We start from the raw sequence: 11873 nt of genomic DNA on the forward strand, positions 1-11873 counted from the left end.
TGTGGTTCTGTGCACATGCCATGTTAGCCATGTCAGTTTGTTGTTAAAAAGTCGACAATTTTAATGGTCTTTTACTTCTAAATTCTTAGAAATTTTCAAACAAGAGACTACTCAAAAAAAATAAGGGTGTAAAGGTAAATTCATTAAAGTCACCATTTAATAAGTACTCACTTTAGTAAAAATATATATAAATATCGAAATAAATATACATAATTTTTAGTAAATATTTTCAAAATATGATCCTTCCACTTAGAGTCTTATTTATAAATATAAAAAAAATGTTTCAAACTTTAATGGAAGGCCAAAGGGAAGTCAATTAAAACCAATCCCCAACCTGTCTTTCCAACTTCAAACCACAACTAACTCAAAACAACTTTAACAAACATAATGAAAGCTAGGTCTGCCTCCACATTACTTATAGTAGATAATACATTTACACACAAATGAACCCAAATCCCAAATTATCACTCAACATTTCAATCTCTATCACATAACAACAATGAAATTATAATCCCATTTTCCTCTTTTTAAGTGTATATATCGATATCGAAAGAAGCAATTTTGAACATTTCGAGGGTTATTAGGAGGGTGTTCAAGGGTTGAGCCTATATATGGTTCTGCTCATGAATCATCTCTTGAGAGTTCGTGCCTTGACTACTTGGGGAAAACTCACTACTTGGAAATTCTTGACTAGTCAATGTCGTCTTCTTGAACTTCTTCATCTCTGTATTGTATGACCCCGTATCATAGTCTGAACTTGAGGTAAGTTGGGAGTTTTGTCGTCGCATCCCTTCGTTCAGATCTTCTAATGAGACATCGCCTTCTAATGCTCGTACTATCTGTTCAACAAAAATAATTAGAGATTTAATTCATTTTATGTATTTTTAAAATAAATGTGAAAAATTGTTGGGATATTTAATCATATCCAAGTCAGATTTTCCATTTTCTGTCAAAATAAATCCAATCGGGGATACCAGAGGTCTCTCGAATTTTCGTTATTCTTATATGTGATTCATGTAATGGAGTGTCGGAAATCATGTTCCACGACTAGAAAATAATGTAATTTTTGGCAATAATATAGAAGAAATTGGGTGCAATTTGTTGTTGGAGTCGCATACCTGGCTCATTTTGGGACGTCTCTTTGCAGAATGACGAATGCTTGCAGCGGCACACGCTACCATTCGTGCCATTTCATTGGGGTTATAATTACCTTCTAGTCGTGGATCAATCAACTCGTCGTAGTTGCCATCCCCTAGAGAACGAGTTAGGAGAGGTCGAGCCTATGGTCACATGCACAAGGAATTATACATCCATTAAAAAGAAGATTGAATGAAACATGAAACATGTATATTTTAGTGCAAATTTTTATTTAGATGATTACGAAAAATCCAAAATGGTTTAGTATTTTGTTGAAATTACAGGCCAAAATATTTATCAAAAAGGGTATATACCCATTTTGATTTTGATTTATTTTAAACAAAAATGATATCTATTATTATGTCATTTATGTGATTTTACTTTTATACCATTTTTATGAACCTCAAATAAAATACTATTCAAAACAATGGTATAAAGGTAAATTCAGTAAAATGCCATTAAAATAGGTAATTGTTTTAGTAAAATAGATGTATCATGTATGACCTGTTTGATAAAATATTATATGCCCATTTTAAAATTACCTCCTTATATTTTTATTTTATTTTTTTAATAAAAAAAAAAAAAAAAAGACACACAAAGAAATTGGAAATTTAAAAGGAGGCACAAACCCAATCGACTAGGCTATCTTCCATGTAGGTATTAGTAGTATCCACAGGTCTTCGTCCAGTTATTAATTCCAAGAGCATAACACCATATGAGAAAACATCGGATTTCTCAGTTAATTTGCCCGTCGATGCATATTCAGGAGCCAAATATCTGTATGTATAAGAAAAAAAAAATTATTCCATTATTAAGTTGATAAATTTAAGAGGAAATTAAATTACTAAAATGGTTACATATTTTTTTCAAAATTATTATATCAGCCCCATGTTATTATTAATATTTACAAAAATGATTATATACCATCTATGGTTCCTACATACTTTCACGTCAAGATGTGCAATATGAGGTACAAACTTAAGGTCACTCCAGCACGACTCTTATATTTTTTACTAAAACAATCACCTTTTGCAAGTCATTGCATAAACAATTTGACGAAGATTAATGATTTTTTGACGCCCCCCTTTGACACATGTCCCTGATGTGGCATATACTAGAACCATAGATTGTTTTCTTGAGATACACAACTACACATATTTATGGGGATGTGCAATTGTGTATCCTGATGGAAAAAATCTATTGTTCTAGCCCATGCCACGTCAGAAAATCACGTCTCTTTGATGAATTTACCTTATTCGCTTGAGTAGTTGAGTTGAACACAGGTTCACAAGAAGGGTAAATAAGTAAATTGTAAATGTGATCGTACATATAATCGCTTTAGTTAAAATAAATAATTATAAAATCTAATATATAATCATTTTCATAAATTTTGAAAAAACTACGCCAAAGTTTTTGCAAAATACTCGATCATTTCCATAAAGGGGAAAGCTAACATCCAAGACTTCATTGGAATATTAGCATTCTCCAACACTTTATTTTTCAACAATAACCCTATTTATTTTGTCTTTTAGTGAAAACAAATAGGGGCATGTTGATCTTTTACACAATAAATGCTTATTTGTATTGATTGTCAAATTATTTATTATAACAAGATATTTAATTCTAAAGATTAAATGCTCTTTAACATTTATTATGAAAGAGACAGGTATTAATTACATAAATAAGCATTTATTATGTTAAAAGACTAATATACTATTACTTTTTTTTTCTTTTTTTTTTTTTCACAAAACGGCAAAATAGATAGAAGTATTATTGGAAAAAAAAGAAGTAATGGAGAATACTAACATCCCCATGAGGTCTTGGATGTTAGTATTCCCCTGTATCATAAAACACCCAAATTTTTATCTAGAACTTAATATAGTTATCTACTCTTTCTCCAATGTTATTTTTCTTACCCGAAAGTACCCATCACACGTGTGGAAACATGAGTGTAATTATCTGAAGACAACTTAGCCAATCCAAAATCTGCCACCTGAATTGATTTTCCAACATGTCGTTCACCCATGAGACATCATTAGTATTCAAATGCCAAACTTATATATGCATCATCCATGTCAATGGATCAGTTCGGGTAAGATCAGGATTAATCTAGGACCAATCTGATAAGGATTTAAATAAATCAGGATCTGATCCATTACGAATTGGATCAAGTCCTTGTTGGGTACTTTTTTAAAGAGCTACTATTGTCACGCCAACTTTTTTTAATGCCACACCAATTCCTACATATATCACCAAAGAATTGTACACAACGGCATTAGCAACTCCTTATATACGATCCATTACGAATTAGATCAAATCATTGTTGGGCATTTCATTAAAGAGCTACTATTGCCACACCAACATTTATTAATTCCATACCAATTCCTATGTATGTCACCAAAGAATTGTACACGGTTGGTGTGGCAATAACAACTCCTTATATATAGCATTCTATTGACAAAGTTTGACTTATATGGCTAAAAAGTTTCAAAGTTGACTGATTTTTTGTGAGGATGATCTCTATAGTCAGTATATCATATTCACAAAAAATCAGTCAATTCTGAAACTTCTAACCCTATGGAAAGTGGTTACATACTAACAGTAAAAATTAATGGTTCACAATTCTTCATCTTATATACTAGGGTTAGAAATTTCATAATTGGCTGATTTTTTGTGAGGATGATTTTCTTATCATAGAGATCATCCTCACAAAAAGTCAGCCCATTCTGAAAATTTTAGCCTATATAATACAAAATGCTTTGTCGAGAATGTTGTCTAGGATTTTGTCAAAAGAATGCCACCTATACCTCTCTCTCTCTCTCTCTCTCTCTCTCTCTCTCTATATATATATATATATATATATATATATATATATATATATATATATATATATATTACTATTAGAATCCAAAATTTGATTTAATAACAATATTGAATAAAGTCCTTGCTAATTAGTAACTTAAAACTCATGGATGAAGCACATACCATGGCTTCGAAGTTGTTGTCGAGGAGAATATTGGCAGCTTTAATATCACGGTGAATAATGCGAGGATGACCTGCAAGCCAAAACATATACATTTTCATCTAAAAAAAGGATGAAAGTATCAAAATGATTGTGTATGAGGCCAGAATTATTGCTCCAACATATTTTTTAAAATATTGATCAAATGCCAAACCAAGTAAATGGCCCCTTTGATAAATATTTCAAATAATTGATGGAGCAATAATTTTGGCACAATACGTCTATTTTGGTAAAACATTCTTAAAAAATAGAAATAAATGTAATACTAATGGGAGAGAGGATTATATGAAATTATAAATTGCTTACAATCTTCATGAAGGTATGCAAGCCCCTTAGCTGAACCCAAAGCGATCGTGAGCCTCTTTGACCAATCCATGGTTGGACGATCCTTGCCTGTAATCACATATTTAGATAAGAACTATGCAAAGATGTAAAAATTGTTTAATTTATATATATTATTATATTGGTTTTAGGTCTTGAGGTTGAAGTAGATTAATCTTAAAATTGAAGATATATGGTAAAAAAAATTATCCAAAAAGGTTGAAGATGTCTAGTTTTGAGAGGAGAAATCAAAGGCCAGGTTTTTGGTTTCAGGTCGAAGAAAAGGTTATCAAGATCATTTGTAATAAGTCTATTAAAGAAGACCAAGGTGTACGAAATTTTGGTAAGTATTTGGCATACCTTATTTTATATTGATTAGGGCTGCAATTGGGCGGGCCAAACTCGAACCTATTGGGTTGAACCCGACCTATGGTTAAGTCTGGGAATAGTTAGCTTGCGTTCGACCTCGGGTTTGGGCAACAAAACAAAAAAAAAATTGCCTGACTCAAATCATCCAGGCATAAGAATTGGGCAACCCAATTTACCTGAACCCAAACTTAATATGGCTACAATTTAAAAATATTTCTTATATCTTTGTTTCTTGCACACTCCCAATTCATTTGACAATATGCATGTCTTTATTTATCTATATACCATCTATCACAACTAATGTGTGATTGTTTTCATCATTAAAAAAATAATTGCTTTATTGTGAATGATTCTTTTTAAGTGTAATTCCATATGGTCATACAATGGTTATATTACAATTTTAAATATTTTTATTTTTGAAAATTTCACTTATTAGTAAATAAAGATGATTATTATAGTTAAGGTCTTCATCTTCTTCTTTAAAATTGTTAATTTTATGTATATAAAATTTTGAAACATATTCAAATAATTGGAAAATTTAAGTTCTTTTACATGCCACTCATCTTCTTATAAACCCTTATCAATACTAAATTATCTAGTATTAATTAGGAATGAATCAACCCGACTTGGGTTAGGTTCTGGTTGAGCATCTCATGCCAGAAGTTAGGTTGGGCACAAGCATAGGTGGTGTTAGTTCTCAAGTTTTGGTTGGGAGCGGGTTGATCTCCAACCTGGCCGAGTTGCAACCCTAATGTTGATGACAATGCCCTCTTGACTTAGGCCTTCTCATATAGACTAACGAGAAATGACCTCTATGTTCATTTCTTCATCTTCTAACCAAAACCCTACTTTTGAACACTAGTCATCTATGAACTCTTCAACTTACCAGTTAACTATGGTTTGGTCCCTTACCGAAAAAAAAAAAAAAATCATAGTTGTGACCCTCCTTGCTACCAATGCTCCTAAAAAATTTAGATTACTTATTTAAATAATATATTTAATCATCTTTTTTGTCTTATTGATACTAAAATGAATTGATTCTTTTATGAATATAAAATGATGAACTAAATAAATGATTTAAATTCAAACAGTTATGGATCCATTAGCAATAAATACAATCGAAGTATCTGTATAATAAAACTCAATGGTGGACTCCACTCCCTTTATCCCCAATATAAAGAGAGGGTAGGATTTAATCTAATTATCTATTTCGAGGAAAACTTTTAATTTTATTGTTTTTCTCTTTCTCTTCTCCTTCAAGAATGCTATTTTACCTTTATTATTTTTCCTCCTCAATCTCCCTTACTGAAAATATCCCTTCAACTTTATTGTCTTTTCTTTACTAACTTTTTCAACTTTTCTTATCCAACTTTTATCACCTTTTCTCTCCTGCTTGAGTACCCTATTAACCCCAAGGTATGGTACAGGCAAACTCTAATATAATATAACTTACTTAATTTCTCACATTTTTTTGATAACTAGATATTCTTGTAGACAGTGGATCGGGCCCGTAATTGGGCTTTGCCCAATCCATAGATCATGGTCTTGTCCAAGGACTAGTCCTGGGGCACGTGCAATGCCTGCACCAGGTAAGTAAAAATGCACCCTCGCAAGTGGCCCCTAAGGAATTAATGCTCATACTAGGTATCAAACTCACCACCTATGGGCATTAACTGTTTATCGATCTGAAATTGCCATTGAGCCAACCCCTCGGGATTATAATTTATCACATTTCATTAGATTGGGACATGGTTGATTCATACCAACCCAATAGATTATCAAATCCAATCCTTAACAGAACCCAATTCCTCAATCTATGTACGAAGTTCATAAGACTTCATGTCTGATCTAATCCATTGACAACCATAAACTCGAAAGAATAAAGAGATATTTACAAAAAAGTGATTTACTTTTGACGAGTCTACGATTCTGGCTCACTATTCGTTTTAATTACCAAACCAGGACCGATAACAAATTCAGAGGTTTTTAAAAGCGACTATTTCACAGGTTTAAAGTAACAATTTCATTTCAAACCTGTGAAATAGTCATTTCGTGCTGAATTTTTTTAATGAAAACATGATTGTTCACATTTAGCTAATTAAAATGAACAGTGAGTCAGAATCGTAAATAACTCATTTTCAGCTCACGAAACGAAATAGTAATTCACCCAAGAATAGAAAGGAGAGGAGAAGAGAAGAGAAGAGAAGAGAAGAGAAGAGAACATACCATGGAGATGGTATTCCAAATTATTATTTGAAACAAACTCATAAACCAACATCCGCTGCTCGCCCGCTATACAGTATCCAACGAGCGACACAAGATGACGATGATGAACACGACTAATGATCTCCACCTCGGCTTGGAACTCTCTCTCGCCCTGCCCGCTGCCCAACTTCAAACTCTTCACAGCTATAACCTTACCATTAGGAAACACACCCTTATGCACGTAACCGAACCCGCCTTGACCCAATAAATTGGTCTGAGCGAACCCATTTGTTGCTTGGGCTAACTCTTCATAGGTGAAAGTGCTCTTGTTGAAGCCTAAAGAGAGAGCTGGAGAAGGTGGTGGCAAGATTGGTCCACGTGGACCCGAGTAATTGGAGCTCATTTCACCACTACTCATCATAGGGGGTGGTGGTGGTGGGGGTTGTAGCCATCCTGGTCCAGTTGAACCGGGTGGACCGATTGAACCGGGAGGTGGAGGTATTCTCCCTACTTGGTCCATTGGTTGGGGACTGTTGTGCCAGCTTTGATGCTTCCCACTGTTGTCATGATATTCGCTGCCTGCACCAACATGGATCACACAAGCATTATTATTTATTTATCACTTATTGCATAGTTTTAAAACTCAATGAGTTAACTCAATACTCGACTCAATTAGATTTTTCTGGTGAGCTAGTGAGATGGCCCCAAAACTCGATGGAACCAGCACATCGTGTCAACTTGAAAACGAAACCATCAGGTTAAAAACTTGACCAAGTTATTCGGCTTTACATAACATTTTTGTTGAGAACAAAAAATAAATTTTATTAATTTTAAATATATTAACATTAATACATTTTTATATGACTCATTCGAGTTGATTTGTCGACTTAACTCGACTCAATAGACATTTGGAAAGAGTTCTCGAGTAGTAAAATAAATAAAAATATTTAGAATAATGATAAATGACTCCCCCTCTCACAAACTTTCCCCACCTGGTTGTGCCTAGAACCATAGATTTTCCTTGGGATACACAATTGCAAAATATATATTGGGGGGTGGAGTTTGTCGAAGGGGAGTTAGAAAATCATGACTCAAATATATAAATATATATCAACCTGATAGGGTAACTCAAAAACTCAATGACGTGACAGGTACAAGAACCGTAGTTTTTTCTTGGGATACACAACTGTAAATGTTTTATGGAGATGTGCAGTTGTGTATCCCAAGGGAAAAGTCTACGATTCATGCAGGATACACGTCAATTGAGTTTTTGAGTCACCGTGTTAGGTTGAGATACAAAATCATTACACTATTGTATTATCAAGCCGACTTGGGAGATTTGATGAGTTGACTTAATGATTGAACGAGTTAATAATTGAGATGATGACTCAATTGAGTTTTGAGTTGACCCTACAAGTTTTAAAATTATGGTAGAGGTTAGGGTTGTGGACTTTGTGCTGAGCACCTTTAGGCCTTGGAGAAGGTTCCGTATAGTATTGCATGGGATCATGTCGTCGCTTCTTTTTCTTGCAACAAAACATAAAGATAGCAATAGTAATAATAGCTAGAACAGCCACCCCAGCCACCACTCCAATTATAATAGGTACATTATTACTATCATTGTTTGATGAGGATGGTGGTGAACTCTTAGAATGCGATGGTGGTGCTCGATGTGGCGGTGCACGTTGAGGGGATAATGCTCTCGAAGAAGGTGTTGATTTTGAATGTGGTGGTGGTGGTGGTGAAGTAGGGTTGTTGTTAGAAGACGGAGGCGGGGGAGGTGAGGGAGGAGAAGAATCGTCTGATGGTGGTGGTGGAGGGGAAGAATTATTTGATTGTGATGGGGGTGGTGGTGATGGTGGTGGTGACACCTGAGATGATGGTGGTGGTGGCGGTGATGCTTTAGGCGGTGGTGATTGTGTCGGTGGTGGTGATTCTTCCGCAGGTGGAGGTGGTGATTCTTCTGGTGGTGGTGATGATTTTGGGGGTGGTGATGTTGAATTTGACGTTGATGATGGAGGTGGTGGTGGTGATGAAGATGAAGATGAATTTGACGACGATGATGGAGGGGTCGGTGGTGCGTCTGGTGATGGAGCAGTCACAGGGGATGAAGCCATTTGCTAATGAGTTTTTGACCAAGTTAAGGGTGTCGTAAAACCCAAGCCTTTCGTAACTGCTAGCTTAGACGAAGTCTTTCGAGATAGATAACCTTGAAAACAAATTGAAAAGAAATTAAGTTACATAAAGAAAGTCCAAAATTGTTATTGTAAAATCTGTGATTAATAGCAATGGAAGAAAAGAAAAAAAAAAAAAAGTCACGATCCAAAATGGTGTCTCATTCCTATGGCAACAAACAGTGTCATCAATGAAAATAAGCCTTCGGGCCTTTCTGGTTGGGGGGTCTGTCTAACTCTCGTTTTAAAAAATAAAAATAAATAAATAAATAATAAAAAAGTGTTCACGTAACAAATTTTTATTGGAGATAAAACACATTGGACTGCATGTCATGTAAAAAGGCCTTGTTTAGTATAGTTAAATGTGTTTTAAAGTCCAACCAAAACGTGCCAGACTCAATAACAAAGGGTGACTGAGACATGCTTCTGCTTTGCTCAATGTCATAGAAAACTTAAAAAAAAAAAAAATTGTTGGTGTGGCAACTCCTAGCCTAGATTTTGTAGGAGAGATCAACCATAAATACTCCAATCTTCAATCTCAAGCCAAAACCCTTTAATTTTTCTCTCAGAAAATCTGCAACTTTCAAGTAGTTAACCTTTAGGATGTACTATTTTAATTAACTCATTCAATCTCATCTGCAATCCATTGTATTTTATCTATCTTAGAACATTCTTAATTTTTATACTCGAAAATCCATTGTTCTCCTCTAAAACTATATTTGACATAAAATCCATATGAATAATGATGAAGGAACACAGTCTCGGTATGCAACTGACCTGGCAAGGGCACAGAACCACTCATCTTTTTCCTATGTGTCCCGATAAAAACGATGTATGGTTCTGTGCCCTTGTCACATCAGCCACATATCAAGATCGTGTGCATTCATCACAGCTCAATCTATATATGTATTTATACAGTTGGTATAGTTAAAAATTTTGGCATATTTCGCTTGATTTCTATATCATTACACACATCTAACCTATAAAAAAAATTAGACATCTCATTACATCTCTGATCTATATATGGTCATACACACACACACACGCGCGCACACACACACAGATGAGAGAGGGAGAGAGAGAGAGAGAGAGAGAGAGAGAGAGAGAACCTGTAATAATAAATAATAAAAAAGATAGAAGGGCTTGAATCTGAGAGGGAGGAGGAAGGTTGGAATGTGATGGGGCCCAGAAGGGTAACCTTTGTTCTTCCTCCAATCACCTCCTCCAAAGGAGAGAAAAATACCCCACAAAATCCGCCACCTTTCTCACAATCTCTTCATTTGTCCCCCTAAAACAGAATTTTCTTTCTTCCTTTGGTTTTTTTCTTCTATTGTGTTGTCCTGTTACCTCTAATTCTGGGTTTAGTTTGTTAATCGTTTTATCTATTCTAGGCCTAACATAAATCACTACTCTTCGTCAAAAACGTTTGTTGGAACACTTGGAACAATTACAACCTCAACAACATCATATTTGATGTCAATCGTTATTGATCATATCTCTTCTGATTGGTGGGCACATAGTCACCACGAACTATTATTAGAATAAGAGAGATTTACCGGACAGACCTATCTGTTGCAATTTTATTTAAAAAACTCCCTTATTTTATTAAGTTTGTTACCCAACAAACCTTTACTTTATTAATGATACTTAGTAATATTTCAAATCTTACTAAGAGTAGTTGGGCTCACATGGATTATTAAATTGATAATCCAACAAACATTCTTCTAGATTTCATGAAAAAAATCATATTAAAAAAGAAAAAAATTCGTAAAACAATCCTTTTTGAATTTGATCTAAGATGTTGAAAATGGATGGCTACCGAACACCCAAATTTCAATATAAAATTTAAACGGTGAATTTTTTTAATTTTTTTTTCTAATTTTCTTTTCGAAGTTCTTAGAATTTTATCCTTTATAACCCTGTGACATCTTATCATGTTTTTTGGATACCAAAAATTGATGCGGTTAGAATCCACTTCAAGGTATGTTAAGTAACAAATTATCTTTATCAATTTGAATTTTCTAACATGGGTTCCCACTCCAAGGTTTGTTGGGTAATAAATTTCATAAAATAAGGTTCGTTGAGTAATGAATTTCATAAAGTAAAGTTCTCTTGGAGTTGTCAGAACTCCATGAAAGTTTTTTAAATAAAAATGCAACAATTAGGTCTGTAGGGTAAATCTCTCTTATTATTATTATTATTATTGTTTTAGAACTCATGGAGTCCAACTTGACTCACTTAGATTTCAAGGTGGCTTGGTCACAAAACACAATGGAACCAAGTCAACTTGGAAAATCATCTACTCAGCTTGAAAATGGATCAATTCAGGTCAGTAACTCCATCAAGTTGGTTGACCATATGATTTTGAGTGGCAATAATCTGATGCCTCCCTTTGACATACACCCCCATCACAAAACCGTAGATCATTTGCCTCAGGATACATAAAAAAAAAAAGGATTTATAATTATGCATATCTCGAGGAGAATGATATATGGTTTTGAGTGGTGCAAGATGTGAAAATTGGAAAATTTGATAAGAAAATTTGATGGACCAAGGCCCACAAATATTAGAAACCAAATTTTGATGACCCAGGACCGTTGAAATTTTTCATGTTCCCTCGACAGGTTAGAGTTGTCTAATTTCTC

General features: G+C 34.2%; 1 protein-coding gene across 1 annotated transcript; it reads right to left on the reverse strand.

Moving 5' to 3' along the window:
- Positions 1-374: 374 nt before the first annotated feature.
- LOC147405141 (proline-rich receptor-like protein kinase PERK15) lies at positions 375-10570 on the reverse strand. Its single transcript, XM_086441342.1, has 9 exons — positions 10338-10570; positions 8520-9263; positions 7076-7633; positions 4466-4552; positions 4123-4193; positions 3054-3130; positions 1767-1914; positions 1119-1280; positions 375-839 (listed from the first exon to the last, which is right to left on the reverse strand). Exons 2-9 carry the CDS (start codon positions 9169-9171, stop codon positions 606-608), a joined length of 1989 nt encoding a protein of 662 aa, XP_086297468.1. The 5' UTR covers positions 9172-9263; positions 10338-10570; the 3' UTR covers positions 375-605.
- Between the last annotated feature and the right edge of the window lie 1303 nt (positions 10571-11873).

The sequence above is a fragment of the Akebia trifoliata genome, chromosome 4 (genome assembly GCF_017979445.1).
Source record: "Akebia trifoliata isolate Shusen 1 chromosome 4, ASM1797944v1, whole genome shotgun sequence".
Taxonomy (NCBI): domain Eukaryota; kingdom Viridiplantae; phylum Streptophyta; class Magnoliopsida; order Ranunculales; family Lardizabalaceae; genus Akebia; species Akebia trifoliata.